The 16,267-nt window shown below is 46.2% G+C and overlaps 1 protein-coding gene across 6 annotated transcripts in view; it reads right to left on the bottom strand.

Annotated features, from left to right (window-relative positions):
* Nucleotides 1-15,181, bottom strand: part of NAXD (NAD(P)HX dehydratase) — an 84,216-nt gene extending 69,035 nt beyond the window's left edge. For 2 of the 6 annotated variants that reach the window (XM_057494534.1, XM_057494535.1), the window contains exons 1-4: nt 8,206-8,381; nt 4,671-4,821; nt 1,059-1,104; nt 329-417 (exon numbers count right to left, since the gene is read on the bottom strand). In XM_057494534.1, the coding sequence (XP_057350517.1) occupies nt 329-417; nt 1,059-1,104; nt 4,671-4,821; nt 8,206-8,293 (374 nt within the window). In that variant the 5' untranslated portion in view covers nt 8,294-8,381. Of the gene's footprint in view, nt 1-328; nt 418-1,058; nt 1,105-4,670; nt 4,822-8,205; nt 8,476-14,918 lie in introns of those variants that run through there. The other 4 variants (XM_036893950.2, XM_036893948.2, XM_036893947.2 and 1 more) reach the window with 4 other exon arrangements.
* Nucleotides 15,182-16,267: the final 1,086 nt, after the last annotated feature.

Genomic DNA, 16,267 nt, shown 5'->3' with positions numbered 1-16,267 from the left:
GGGTCTGCCACATGAGTGGACAGCCTGGTTGCTGCATTACAGGGGCTATTCCTGCCCCAGGGTCCTCCTGCCATTCCGACAGGCCACAGGGCAGCCTGGGGTAGTCGTGCCGGTGGCCCAGATCTTGTCCCATGCTGTCTACAGAGCTCTCTGTCTGCTTACCACAGACAGGGTTCATTAGTCTTCTTGCTTCTACAGCACCGCCCTGCCAGATCCCAGCCCAGAGCAGCCCACAGAGGCTCTGAGCCCGTGACAGCGCCACAGATGGGGTAGTGCTGCTGTGTGGAGCCCTGCCCCCCACGCACAGGACTGGGTGAACCCCACTCACAGGACTGGGTGAACGATCAGCTCCGGGCTGTACGACTTGATCACGGGTGCGGCCTCACGGGTACAGAACACATGGGATAAATCCGCACCCTGGAACAAGCACAGGGGCTGACTCAGCGGGGCACCTGCTCAGCAGACATGTGAGACGGCTGCAGCACAGGCCCTCGCTCAGGACACATGGCGCTCCACCATTCAAATGCCTCAGCAGGGTCCGTAAAAGACAATCATCCATCCAACCAGAACAGCTGGGCGGTGAGAGGCTTGGGGAGGGGGGGGGTATGGACCCCAAGTGAAGGCCGGGAAGGAAAGGCGGGCTTTTGCTGCCGCCTGAGAGGCAGGCCGACCCAGGGCGGCTCAGGCTGTCCGCCCAGGTCTGCAGTAGCTCTCACACTCCGTGTTAACCGGGCGAGCCGGGCATCGGGACTCCATCAAAAGGCACAGTAACTGGGAAGGCTGAGGGAGGGGCCGCCGTTTACTCGGGGACTGAAAAGTCCTCCCCGGATCACTCTGGTCAAGTATGATTCTGAGGCAACTTCAGTTTTAGAAAAATAGCTTCGGTTCCAGTTATTCTGTCATTGCGCGGGAGGTCAGGATCCACTTAAAGGTAATTATCTTACCCACAAGTACCCTAGGATGTTAGATTTCTACCAGAAAACATTTTCTCAATCATATTTAACAAATCCCACTCTTTACTTGAAAAATCCCCATAAAGAAGCTGTGAGTAAACATACCACTCTGAGAGCTGAGATTGCCGCAAAATAGGGGGCTCCAGTGTACCTAAAAAAGATACTTACAGTCAGAACCTCTGAGAATGAGGCAAGTGCCTCGGGCTGATGGGTAAGTCACATAGCACGGGCCCAGCGCCTCTGGGCAGCGAGTGACCCGTGGATGGGGCCCGAGCTGGCAGTCTCTCCACACTGCCACGCTCAAATGGAAGGCTCGGGACAGCACGAGTCTGCCGAGGCCTCTGCTGGGAGACACCGCGCTGGAGGCACCCCAGGGGGACGGCGTGCCGAGAGCACCAGCACAGAGGCAGGTCAGCCTGGGTCTGCGGCCACCTGGGACAGATGAGAAGGGCCTCCCACACTGCCCTCTGGCTTCCGCCCACTTGCTCCAGAATGCCTCTGACTCTATTTCTAACATTGCCGCAGGCACAGAAAGGAAAGTCGTTGAACTGGTCACTAGACGAGGGGCCGTCTTGTACCGACCGACCCCAGGCAGGGCAGCAACCCCCTGAGCCAGGAGGAACAAACTGGCCAAAGCACGTGAGCGCCCTCTGCAGTGTGACTCTCCCCACAGCGGGGCCACCAAAGGGCCGGAAATGCCAAAGGACAGAATACGTGACATTCTCCTGCAACAGTGAACACAAGCCTCACTAACAAAGGAAATGCATTAAAACAAAGACAAATGGCTTGCCTGCTTGCTGCTTGGCAAGCAACGGCTGCCCATGGGGCACAGTGCCTGCTGGTGGCAGTGCACACGAGGGTGGTCTGGTGGGGGAACCCTTAGCAACGATCAACAACATGTTAAGACGCCTATGTACTCTGCTCCAGGAAAAATCCTTCCAGGAATTGGTCCCCTAGAAATAATCAGATGGGTGCACAAAGAGAGAAATGAGCAGGGATACAGCCGTTATGGTTACTTAGAAAAAGAAGAGGGGTGACCAACTGCCTACTATAGGGAATTGGCTCAATAAATTATGGCCCACCTTTACAATGAGTATCATACATCCACATATAAAGAATTGGTCTATGTGAATCAATATCTGTGATATAGCATTAAGTGAAAAGCTCAGATCACCAAACAGTACGTATATACAGTTACAATGTGAAACCTAACAGTTTTTCTCTTTTTTGCAATTTAAGTGCCCAAGTCAAGCTTTGACTACCAAGGCTCAGACAGCAGTCCTACCCGGATGAACACACCGCCAGACACAAGACCAAGTGAAGGGCCAGGTCCTGTCCCCCTGGGGCCCCGTGGCTCTCGAGGTCTCGGTTGACTCTCATAATGGATCTTTTGAGCCACATGTGTTTTCTACTCCCACACTTTAAATTCCTGCTCTTACGTTTTACATTCCCCAATAAAGAGTGAGCCCGAGAAACCCTAGGCCCCCACCCTCATCAGCCTCAGTAAAAGCAGAACCCCCACCCATGCTGTCTCCCTCTCTGCCTGGGACCTCACTGTGTGGCCTCAGGTGTGCTTTGTAATTTCCAGGTACTGTAAGTAATAAACTTTTTTTTTCCTCAAAGTATCCTGATGGTTGTTGCTGAAGACTGTCTTGCAATCGTCTAAGAGGCATAAGAGCCACAACACTGGCCACTGAGAGGCTGAGACTGGCACACAACAGCATGACAAGTCCCAGCTTTGAAAAAAGGTTATATGCACAGAAAAGTCTGGAAGGCTGCGATGTCCCCACTGCATTGTGGGGCTTTCACTTCTTACATTTTTGTAGTGCATGAATGTTTATGACAAGCAGATAATACTTTTATAACCAGAATATGTTCCTACTATAAAGGTTAGTCCCTAAAGCTAAGTGACACATTTTAAATTAGACAATTGTACCCTAGAATGCTACACTATCAGACTTGTCTGAACATAAGACCTGATGGCCAATCCTTCCCACGCAGACTACCCAAAATACAAGGCAGGAAATGAAGGAGATCTCAGAGATGAATCCCTGGATCTGTCAACTCTCTGGAGGGTTGAAGGACCAAAGCCCCAGCTCCTTCTGCCCCACAGCACCGGCAAGGGCCACACGTGCGGCCTCCATCCCCAGGGTTGCGGGGAGGGCTATGCCTTGACCAGGGACCCAAAGGCAGAAAGGCAGCTCTCTGTGACTGAGTTAATGATCCAGGAGTCCAACACGCAGCAGGAGGAGGAAAGACAAGATGAGAAGTGAGAAATGAGTAGGTTTGCCTCACCCAAAGGGACTGTGTCTACAGATAGGCAGGCTCACCAACTCTGTGGACGATCTGTGAGAGTAAGGCACACCCCAGACACATCCTAGAGAGGCTGCAGAATTCTAAAAGACAAGGAAATTTTACAAACATCCAAGCAAGAACAAATGACTTATAAATAAAACTAAACTTCATGAGACATTCCAGGTGCAAACAGAAACAGGAGGTCACCTAAAGGAACTACTGCTCCCTGCGGGTCCCAGACTCGGCCCAGGCACAGCTCAGTCCACCTGCCCCACCTGCCACGGGAGGACACAGGGAACGTGCAGGACCACAGTGGGCCACCTGTGCCCTCTGCCCAAAGAAGATTCCGGAAGAGGCCGAAAGCTCCTATCCAAACTGCAGACCACTCAGCCAGGCCAGACAGCAGCAGTGTATCCGGCAGAGCACAGGCACATTCAGTCGTTGGGTTTGCTAGGGATTCTTAGACCAACTGTTAACTATGGAAGCAGGACACCAAAACGGGCAAGGCAGGGACGAAAGGCAGTCTGCCACCTTTGCGGCACACAGTCACTGACACTCTAAGGGGCCCTAAGGGGCATTTTGAATTCATCGAGGTAGAGCGACCACTAGCTAAATTTGAAAGTATAATACAATATCCAAATTAATAATAGAAAGTACCCAGAAAAGGGAAGGAAAAATGGAAACACAGAGAAAAATAAAGAGCAAACATACTGAATCTTAGAAAGTACATCAGGCAGATTCTAAATGTTAATAGGCTTATTTCCCTTTTAAAAAGAGCAGGCACTCCTATCAGGTTAAGAAACAAGATCTAGCTACACACTATTACAATAAAATATCATGGAGTTACATGATAAACTGCTGAAAATATAGGGCCAGGAAAAGAGGTAGCACATGTATGCACAAAGCAAGCAAGCAGAAACTCAAATGGTAATCGAGGACACATTTAAGTCAAAGACAGCCTCATTCACAAACAGGGACCAATTATAAATGTCTATGTGCCAAACGACACAGCAGTAAAATACATAAAACCAGAAGGGAAAACAGGCCTTGAAAGAAGCTAGGATCTGTCAAATTTTTTAAGTGACTTCCAGTAAAATCTTTAAATTAACAAAGTAAACCAAGCAGATGCCGAGTGTTTTTACCCTGACCTGATTATAATTACATGCTTATGGCAGGAAGTCTGGTCAATACAAAGAAGTATAAAATAAGAAAAATAGAGTCTCCCCACACTACAGGCAAAATCTTAACACCGACACACACCACTGAGCTGCTCAATCAGGGCCGTCCAGCCTTTTTTCCTGTACTATCAAGAAGTTCATCACTAAAGAACACAAGACAGACGGATGGCTGGCCAACTGATAAGCAGGTAGACAGCCAGGTAACAGAAACCGTTTAGATACAAACATGCTCCAAGTGACTCACTCTTGGCAGCCTCCAACGATGCCTATTCTTCCATCCTGGCCCTTGTGCTTCTTGGTGGACAGAGGAGGGATGATATTTCTCACCAGCTGAAGAGTGTCTGCCATATTCTTCATTGAGCGTGCTTTATGCAGTGAAAATGCTCTTCCTAAAACTGCAAAAGAAAACAAAACCATTCAGAAACATGAATATCCATTTGTATATATAAGGAACAGAGACTTAAACAAAATGCTCCATTAACAAGAACACTTACCAAAGTTGACTTAATGTGAATGTTAGAGATTTTTATCTGGGAGTTTCATTATTTTATTTCTGCTAACAGATGATGTTTAGAAATTACAACACTAACACATGCTGTACATAACATGCTTGTTTCTGAAATGTATCAGACAAGACTGACTCCTCTACTTAAACTTTCAGAAATTTTTTTTAAAACCATTTTTGCTCAATGAACTATACATACTTCACTTCAATCTTCCTGTAAGTCTATCAGGCCTCTTCTCTCAAACTGGAAAAGCACCCTCCCATTTGTTGCCTTCCACTGTCATATTCAAGGCTGACAGACTGACATTATTCCCAATTTAGTTTTCCAATCCTATTTCTGATACTCAATTAAGTAACTAGAACGGCATTCTAAACACACAACATACCTTACAATGGGTTCAAAGTGGCATTTTAAAATAATTCGATCATTTTGAATGGTCTCTGAATGTATACATTTTAAATGGCCTTTCTTGAAACACTTGCTGTACTTTCTGTGTTGCGTATTTCACTTTAATATTTAAACCAGCTCAGCGGTGAGAGAACTGGAACGTGTCTGGAGAGCCCAATGTGTGAACAAGTGATAGAAGCAAACCTTTTCTCAAAAATTAAAGGATCTTTGTAGATATAAGCATCATATCAGCAGCGAGAAAAACTAGACATGTCACAGGTTCAAATGAAGACTGAAAGCTGACTCGGTCCACACAGTAAATCAGCTTTATCTCTAATAACACTCCTAAAGTTTTACTTTTTCTTTAATAAAATGATTCAAGTAACTTTAATGAATAGCTGTAAGTGCCTCCTTAGCTGATATATTAGATGCTTAGACCACAAGATGTAAAGAGAGTATTAATTATCACCAATCCAAATACTTTCTCACCTTCCAAACCATGGCTAAAACTCAAAACAGAATGACTGTAAACCTTCAGCCAAGAAAATGCACTACTAGGCTTGCTAAAAGATCACTACAACCGGCTGACCCTTCTGCTCCGGAAGGCTTTCCTCATGAGCCGTGGTCTGTTCTGGCAACACGGCCACAGTCCTGCCTCCACCCTGACTCACAGCCCGGCCAGAGCACTGGGATAACACTCCTTGCCCCAGCCCACTCAACTTTCCAAAGGCCCGTCCACACCCCGAATTCCCAGGCTTCACACTGTGCAATGCTCTTGCCCAGCACTCCCTGACGAGCTGCCTGAAAGGAACTAGGTTCTCAGATGTAAGGATGGCATGGAGGAGCACCTATGCAGTCATAAAAACACTTGCCCTGCCCTGGTTTCAAACCTGAACATATCTAGCATAACAACATGACTGAGCAACACAAGAAACCTGAGAATGGTCACTCCTTCAGATTCCCCAGAACAAAAAACACAGTTGCTTTCTAAAGTCCAGAAATAGAAGTAGAATCCAAACCTAGCAGTGACTCAATGGCTCTTCTGGGTTCCCTAATATGTTTTGGGTTTATCAGATACCATCACTTTATACTAAGCACCTAGTCGTACACAAAACATCTCTAAGGACCACCCCCTACCCTTCACTACACTTCGCCTGCAGGTACAGCCCCCACCTGTGGCTTAGGGGCAGGATCCACGTGTTTTCACGTTGCATCCCCACCCTCAATCACCTCAAACAGAGTCTGTCACAGAATGAGACACTCACTAAATGTCTGATGAAGTAAAGGCTTCTTGGTCCACTCTTCTCATTACTGGCCAATTTATCTTTCTTATACATCCAAGGAAACTGAGGCCCAGAGAGAAAGCCCTGTGAAAATGCTCTGGTCAGTAATGGGTAAGCCAGGCCAGAAGATGCCACTGTACCAAAAATCCTGCCATTTCAAGCAAAATAGATAATTTTTCTTTAGCCAAATATTCACCCCAACAAAACCAAAAGACAAGTCAAATCCTTCTCGATTGCTCTCTGAAACCCTTTGGGAGGGGAGAAAAATCAGTGTTGAGAACTACAGCATTATCACTTTTTAACCAGAACTGTATGAATGAAAAATAAAATCCACACTGCTCACGATCATCTGTCCCATCTACCCAAGATGACCATCTTCTGTTAGCATAAGGGCCAAAAGAAGGTCCATCATATTTCCTAGTAATTCAGTGAATCAGTTCCAGTTGGCTTACTAACGTACACCGTTTAGAGTGACCACATAAATATTCTTATGAACATAAATTCTAAAGGATAAAAAGGCCTTGACAACAGTTGACTTTAAATTTACCCTATTAAGTATCTCTGTCTTCATAACAATTCTGAGTCTGGAAGAACAGGTCAAACCTGTTTCTTTGTTTCCTTCAAGTGTGGCTGAGGCAGACTGGAGAATTAGATTTCTTAAGTCTGGGCTGTTTTCTAAAATTATTTGCTACCTACAACTTTCTGTGATACCACTGTTTCTTTGTGCCAAACATGAACCATAACTAACTTAAACTGGTTGACAACAATCCTAAAGATAACTGAGATGCCCTAAAGCTAGGATGGAAAGTCAGCGTCACCCGGTTTTTTGGTAAAAGTTCAGCAGTCTAATCATGAGACTGTAAACAAACTCAAATTGAAATCTTTCTAACTAGTAATAGTGTGAGAATACAAGACAAACAGCTACCAACAGAGTCTGAATGAACTGTGCCCAGAAGCACCTTTCTTGCTGGTGCAACTGAGGTGAAGCTGAGGGACCCCTCGATGCTCCTCAAAGCATTTGGACTGTGCTGAAAAACAAAAACCGAAACTCCCTAACAATTACTCCCTGCCATGCCCAGCATGTATACAGTATAACCTTTGTAATGGCTTCTACAGCAAAAGGGCATTTTGCCATTTCAGCTTTTCACTGGCTGGGGAACCGTGTCTTGGCTAAGTGCCTTCTTGTCTCTGAGCCTCTGTCCACCTGCTAACCAAACGTGGGCAGACAGAAGCATTCTTTCCACCATGTTGCCTGAAGTGAGATAATGCAATACACAAGGTATTTAGTGGGGGTCTAAAATTAGGTATATTACAACCTAAACGGCAGAAACAAGGAACACACGAGGGGGTCAGGGGCTCCGATTAGGAAGCCCTTGCTCTGTTTGCACCTATATTGGCTGCACACAATCCGTCGCATGTAGTGGCGGGGTGGCCCCCTCCCCGGACGACCCCTGTCCACACGCCCGTCCGGCCGGTCCGAGCTCGCGCGGGCGGCCGGCCCCTGGCCCCGTGGTGCCGGCGTTTCACCGCCTGAACGCCGCTCGCTCTGCTCACGAGCCCCACAGCAGCGCCTCCGCGCGGACGGCGGCTCGCGGCAGGGTACCTGCGTCCAGCGGCGGCCCGTACAGCGCGAGCGCAGCCGAGAGTAGCGCGACAACGGCCGCACCGGCCACCGCGGCCAGAGTGGCCATGCCCGGGAAGGCCGGCGCCGACCTTACCTCGCGGGCAGGTCCCGGCTACCGCGCAGCCGGCCCCCACGGCCATCGGCGGTTTCCGGCTCACGGCTGCCCCCACGCCGCCGCCGGAAGCACAGCCCGCGGCCAACTTCCGCTCCGACCCCCCGCGCGCTGCCGTCCGAACTCCCAACTCGCGATCTTTCAGAGTCTCGCCCCACCCACACGGGCCTCCACCATTCCCACGCGGCTCAAGATGATTGACAAGCTCCGCGTCCAACCGAGTCTGGCCCACCTCTGGTTCCGGGAGTGTTGGGGCAAAGCAGGTTACATAGCCAAGGTGCCCCTTAATGCTCTAGGGTTTGGGTAGTTTCTGTCGTTCCTTTGTCTGGGCAAGGGGCGTTATAGGGAATGATTGAGGCCGGAGCTGCCCAGTCGACAAGCAGGTTGTCCTCGGGTCACCCGTCAGTTGGCGTTAGGCCTCAGAAAGCAGGTGGAGGCCTTTGAGCGCCTGCTTGCGAAGCTGCCATCTATTACCTGCGGGCGGGAGATTCAGGTCCCAGGCCCCCCCGCTACCCTAGACTCTAAACCGGGTCTGTTCAGCTGGGCAGCGCCTGTGAAAGTTAATACAAGGAAGCCCCCCGAAAGCAGAGTTGGGAGGCTAGAAGGGGGAGCCATGCCGCTCCTCAGAATCACGAGAACTGTCGGTTACAGACTCCCAGCAAAAGAATCCCCAACCGGAAGGAATCGTCAGTTAGCGGCCCCAGCAGGGCGAGGTGGGCACTCATCTCCTCCAGCAACTGGCCACCCCTGCAGCTCAGCCAGTGAGACACCGTCACCACCCTGAACTCTTGCTTTTTCCAGTGGAATTTAGTTTGAGACAGCCCTTCCCAACTGCCTCCTTCATAAAATAACCTTCCTCTCCTTTGCTGGACTTGACTGATGGTTTTGCAGAAGCTTGAGTGTTCCAAATTGCAATTCTTCGCTGTTGCCGAATAAACCCATTTTTGCTGGTAAAATAACCGAGTTTTATTTTGAAGGTTAACACTCCCAAACCCACTTCCGAGCTCAGCTCCCACCACCTTCCCCATCCCAGTAAATGGGAGCTCTATCATTACAGCTGCTCAAGTCACCAACCTGGAGGGCATCCTTACTTCTTTCTCCCCCATTTGTCCTGTGATGACCCTGCCTAATAGATCCAGATTTCGCCAGTGTGCACACCCTATCTGAAGCACCATCATCGACAGATGTAGATGGCAATAGCATTCTGTATTAGTTTCCTAGGGCTGCTATAACATGCCCCAAACTGGAGGCTTAAACAACAAATCCATTGTCTCACAGTTGTGAAGGCCCCAAGTCTAGTATCAACCTTTCCGTCTCGTTCCTGGTGGCCATCAATCCTTGGCTGGCATGCCTTGCTTTGCACCTGCCTCATAGTAACCTCTGCCTGGGTTCACATGCTTCCTGTGAGTCTCTGTTCCTCACGTGGTATTTTCCTCTTCTTAGGGCACCAGTCATACTGAATTAGGGTCCAAATAACCTCATCTTACTGATCATCTGCAAAGACCCTACTTCCAAATAACTTTACACTGACAGGTACTAGGCCTTAGGACTTTAACATATTTGGGGAGGACACAGTTCATCCCCTAACTCCGTCTAAATTCACCTCCCTGCTTCTCTACAGTAGCTGAATGACTTTCCTAAAATCCAAATCACAATTTTGAGGCCTTTATAAATACTATTCTTAAAACAATTTTCAATTGTTCATTATTGTATATGGAAATACAATTGGTATTTATATTCTGACACTGTATCCTTTGACCACCGTAAATTCACTTACTAGATCTAGCAAATACTTTTGAAATTTCTTGGGTTAAAAATGAAACAATAGGCTGTGGGTAAAATTGTAATATTTCCAGAATATCTCGCCTGGCTTTAGTACATATGCATATAAACAGGTGCTCAAGGGTGGAGAGAAGTATGGCTTTAGTGCATTTGCATCATTCCTCAGGGGTGGAGAGCTCATCTCCATATTAATGGGTAATTACCTGGGCAACAGAGGGCTTATCTGTGCCTGAGAGGTGAGGGGAGGGGTGGTTTTGCTTCTGCCGGAGCAGGAGAGAGATATGGCCTTGGACTGCAGTTTGTAAGCAATGAACAGATTTTAAACTTTATTTCTCCCTTTGATTTCAGTTTTTAGAGGTATTTTGCCCAGGGATTTCCTTTCCCCGGACTTACAAAGGCACAAAATGGAGTCACTTGTGCTAAGCCCACGTCACCAAATGGAGACTTAATACCTTACCTAATTGCAATTTCAGCCTCCCCCAGAAATGCAATCTTATTTAGTCAGCTTGGAATTACCTGGTCAGCACTAGTGAGGTAATTTGCCTGATAGGCCCCTGGGGTCCACTAAAGGAAGGTGAACTTGCCTGAAACAACCACTCTTTCCCCTTCCTGCCTATGAAATTCTTCCATGTTGCACAGCTCCTCACAGCTCCTTTCTATCTGCTAGATGGATGCTGCTCAATTCACATACCATTGAATAAAGCCAATAAGATCTTTAAAATTTAGTTGAATTCTTTGTAACACTTGACATTTTCTATGTAAACAGTTATCAGTTTGCCCCACTTTTTGGTGACACTGACTTTGTTAACTTTGATCACTTCAGGTGGTATCCAATAGGTTATTTATTACTGTTAGGCAGAAAGACAGATATGAGTAGGATGAAAAGAAAATGGGACCCACCAAGAACTCAGGGAGTCAATTAGACAAAGCCAGAGAGCCAGAGAGGATTCACAGAGTTAATGCCCTTTGCAATGTGAGTTCATTCCACATGCTCTGAATCTGGCCTAACCATGAGACTTGCTCTAGTTAATGAGGGTGAAATAGGGCAGAGACATGGAACAAGCATCACACTTAATTTTCCTAAAAAAAAAAAAAAAAGCCAAGATATGAATAGCATAATAAGAACAGGATGGACTTATCTTAAGGCTAAGATTCCATTTTAAAAGAGAATTGGGAAGTTAGATTCCTGGCATGTTCTTTGGTAATCAGCCAACAACCTATCTTGAGGCAGGGTGAGCAGTCTTAACTGGTAATTTCCCAGTGCTTGAGGGTAGCCACTAACGTGGAGAAGAACAGAAGTTTATCCTACAGAATTATCTGGAGAACTGACTATGGATAATGACATAGTGACTCTCCCAGAAATAGACATCATGAGAATGCATGACAAGCCTTCGCCCCACTAACCCTTTACCTTTATCCCATTCTTGAAAGCCTTAAAAGGCAGAATCCCAGCTTTTAAGCACACCTCCTGAGATGGCCCACAGTGCCCTTTGTTGGAGTGTGATTTTTAAAAGACTTCTTATTGTTCAGCTTTCAACTTACTACATTTTGTCTCTGTGCTCTTCCAGTGGTGTCTTCATCACTTTGCTATTTCATTGTTTTTCAGACTTTAAGCACAAGTCTTCACATAAGTAGGAGGTGCCACTGGGAGCCCTGATTTGAGCTGGCAAGTTCCCCTCCGGCGCGGGCCATGCTGCTCATGCTATTTGACAAGGTCCAGGCACGAGGAGGAATCCTGAAAACCAGGACACCTCGTAGCTGGCCCCTGCTAATTCCCACACTTACTTTTGCAGTTATGATGTTGGTGATTGGGCTCATATATGGGAAATCTTATGTATCTAAGATGGATTCATCTTTAGTAAATAACATAACCCAAAATTTTGATCAAAGCAGCAATTCCGGAAACGAAAGCAGTATTACGGGACCAACTGTTCCAGGCATACTGCCCCAAATAAGGGAGGCAGAGCAACCCAGGCCTCTCTTAAAACTAGACCCAGTTTGTCCTCCCTTTTGTAACAATTTCAACATGACTAACCAGGATTTCTTTAGAATATTGGCAAAGAAGGAGTTATGGGAACCTGGGCCATGGAAAAACCCATTCTCCCAAGAAACTTATATGAAACAGCAAAGCAATAAAAAGAGATTAATAGTCCCCACTGCCCAGGGTCCCCCTTACGTTGCTTATAATATTAGAGGACGCCTCTGGTATCCCCCTCGAGGAAAGAATTTATGAGCAAAATAGGAAGATTTACATTTACAAATATCCCATATATAGAAGTTTACGATGAATCTATGACAAAATATTACTACATTAATGGTAAGGTAGTAAGAGCAGATTTAGTGTTATTATATGAAAGATTAAAGTGGACTGCAAGGCCCTGGTGTCTGTAGATGTAGAAGAAAAGGTGTAAACATCTGAAACTGTGGAATGAATATTATAAAAGAATAAAGTGTTCCTATTGTATTCGTAGGAATGATGAAGAATATCAAAATTTATGGGTAATAGGAGTACCATTCCTAAACTTTAGATGTAAGCCTAAACCCACATGTGTAGGATAAGATTTAATCAATAATATAACATTACACTCAATAACCAAAAGACATATAGCTTGAATTTTATATAACCTGTTTAAACTTTATATAGCCTTAGACACATACCTTAAACTCTATATAATCTTGAGACAGGGACCATGGATGTAGTCAGAGTAGGGTGAGAGCCTCCGGAGGGGGCAGGGTGAAATATTTGCAGTCAGAGCAATGTAACTACATACAAGGAAACCCCCCCACCCCCACCCCACTAAACCTGTGTTAAACATTGAGCTCTAGAATCATTCTTCAGTGAGATCAGTTAATGTTCCCCAGATAAAGAAGAGTAGCACATGTTTTATTATGCTAATCATTTGTAACCATGTGTAAGATTCACTTTAGCATACTAAGAGGCCCAAGCCTATGTGCTGTCTTTCCTCCTTCAGATCTGACAAGGTGATTTTGCAAACTGAGCAACTAACTTAGCATGCAGACCCAGCTGTAGACTGCATGGCAAAAGGCAGGAAGAATTCCATCTTAAAGATAAGATTGCATTTTAACACCCAGGAAGTTCAAGAGGCAAGATTCTTTAGCAAGTAGACAATACCTCGGCCCATCTTGGGGGCTGGGCAGGCAGCCTTTTGATGTGCTCCCGGACCAAGGCACCGGTGTCCCAGAGAGAAATCAAGGCAGGAAATTCCTTACAGTTAATTTAATTTTTAATATTCAGGGACCACTTAACAAGTCCCCACCCCTAATTTTTTTCATGTTCTCTGAAAAATCCTCAACTGCCTACAAAACCCACTAGACAATGCACCAACGACGGAATCTCTTGTCCCCTCCTGGCGTGAGCCGGGAGCTCTGTCCTTTCACTGTATCTCTGAATAAAAGCCTGTACCTTGCTCTCCTACCTTGACTGTTTGTGAAGCTCATACTTCGGCTCCGCAAACAAGAACCCCGGCATCAATCTTACACGCTTATACGTAAAAATCATAGCCCACCCACTGTCTCACGCCATTTTCTGTCCAGCACCTAGCACGTGGCTCACATGAATCACTGATCAAAATAGACTAGGGAAAAGTTAAAAATTAAATGTTAAATGGCTACTATTAGAGGAAATGATGATATTTACTTAAGTAAGTAAATAGTAAGCTGGAATTATGTAGAAACTGACAAGAAAAGGATTGTATTATTCATGATTAAAGAAAAACGTTTAACATTATGTAAACCTTAAAAAGATATAAAAATAAAGACCCTGCTGCTTGATGTCAGGAGATGTTTCAACCTTGATCGGTGTTTCGTCTCCTCATTCAACTCCTCACTGGCCGACGCTGTCCTTTCCTTCGTCACCCACACCTCTGCTGGAGCTGGACCCCGGCACCCCTCGGTGAGCTTCCCCTTCCTCTCTGCTTTATTCAAGTAAACCTGCCGTGTCTGCCCGGACTCTGGCCCGTTCCCCCCTTAGAGCGGATTCAAATAAAGGTTTTGCTCAGCTTACCTACTGTGTCTTTGTGGTGGGGGTGGGGGTGGGGGTGTGGGGGCAAGAACCCAGGGGAACAAACTCAACCATCTAACACTAGGATAGTTTTTCTAAGTTTACAAAGTATGAACTCCTGAATTATTTTTATTTTACTCAGTAAAAATACATGAGTTTTTATTTTATTTTATTCAGAAATTTGATTTTTTTATTTATAAACCTCCAGATTATTTATTTCTTACCAGTATGAATTCATAAATTTTATTATTTATTGTAACTCTGGGGGGAAAATCCCGGGATAAAATACCTTTGAAACTGAAATCAGTCAAATGGAGAAATAAAGTGGGAGAAACGCATTTATTGCTCACAAGCAGTCGTCCACTTCTGCTCTCCCTTGTCCCTCGTGACCCGGCTGCAGAAGAAAGGACCCCACCCAACCTCTCCCATCCAGATAGCCCCTCGCTGGCCTGTGTGCAATTTCCTACTTAATTTGGAGATGGCTACTTCTCTTCACTCCTTGGAAACACCTATTGATATGTAGGTGGACTAAGGCCAGGACTGCAGTTTGTAAGCAATAAACGGGTTTAAACTTTATTTCTCCCTTTGACTGATTTCAGTTTTAGAAGTATTTTTAACCCCGGGATTTCTTCTCCATGGAGTTACAGCCCCTCCCCTTGATTTGGAGGGAAAGGTCTTTGTAAACTTAGAAAGCTATCGCCAAGAGTTAACTGCCCCCCACGTGGCGTTGTGGTGGAAAGAAGGAGAGAGTGTCTGTGAAGCTCCTGGAACACCCACCTGCTTCCCTGTGTTATCACTTGTCTTCCAAAGACAACACGATGGGAGGGAACAGCAGGCAATCCGAAACGTGGGCGTCCCCTTCATTTCCTGGCATCACCTCTGAGCTGGAACGTTTGGCTCTTCTCTCTGGCAACGCTGAGAGGTAACCTTCACCATCCATGAGCCAGTCTTCCCCAGGCTCCTGGCCTGCAGGCAGCTGTTGTCCTCAGGCCCGGCTAAGAAATGGTTGTAGGGAAAATCAGCTAGAACCAGTTCTTCTCCCGCCGCAAAGGTGAAATAGCACCATGGGTGATGTTACAGGAGACCCATAATGCTCACCCACTACATCTGAAAAACAGTTAAAGGTGACATAATATGTGATTTTTTGAGTAAGCATGAGGGGACTAGAATTAACAGTACTGACCAAGGATTTGCATTCCTAGTAATTAGTTGCCCCAGTGGGAGCGGCTGCTTATCCCGCCCATTGGTGACTGGGAGGTCCTTCATCTTGTGAATTATCCCTTGAGACATCTATTCTTTGTAGCTTTGCATTGAGGAGGAATATGATTAAGGGACATAGCCAGAAGGAAAAATAAAGTTGTTTCTAGAATCAGCAAATCTCTCTTTTCACACTTAAGGAAAAACCAGCCAGGCTCAGATAGATTTGGTGTCTCTGGATGTTGCCGGGCAGCTGTGTCTGGGGAGGTCTCTCCTGGAGCACTGCGAGAAGCACTAGGAGAAACCTCAACCTGGACGGGGGAGGGTTCTTGGCTCTGAATCAGAAAGAATTCTTGAGCAGGTCAGAAGAGTGCAGGTAAAGAAGGAAGTCATCAGAGCGAGAGCAGCAGGGAATGGCAGCGAGCTGCCTTACAAGCAGCAGAGAACAGGAAAGTGCAGAGGGAAAGAGGGGAAGTTCTCAGCATGGGGCTGATCCCCATGCCAACTCCTGAAGCCAGGGTCACCTGGGGTCCTGTGTCCCTTGGATCTGCACGGCATGGGTGAGACAGGGACCGTGGGCTTAGATGGAGTAGGGTGAAGGCCTCAGGGAAAAGACCCCTACCAAAACTCCATGTTAAACAATTAAGCAAAGACAAAGTCACATTAAATCTCTAAAGTAAGAATATCAAACTAGGAACATAAGCATTCTTCAGTGAGATTAGTTAAAACTAAAAAGCCAAGAACCACTTGACCTAGAAGTTTGAATACTCTGCAGTTAAAGAAAAGTACCTCAGCATAGCCTATATTTTCACTGTATCAATTAGAACATACCATTGTAAGATTTACTTTAGCACCTGCTCAAAGGCCCAGCTTATTTAGGAAGAATTCTGTCTTAAAGCTAAGATTGCGTTTTAATCAAACGGACAGTG

Source organism: Manis pentadactyla, chromosome 17 (assembly GCF_030020395.1).
Source record: "Manis pentadactyla isolate mManPen7 chromosome 17, mManPen7.hap1, whole genome shotgun sequence".
NCBI classification, from domain to species: Eukaryota; Metazoa; Chordata; class Mammalia; order Pholidota; family Manidae; genus Manis; species Manis pentadactyla.
This window is presented reverse-complemented; position numbering and strand designations above follow the sequence as displayed.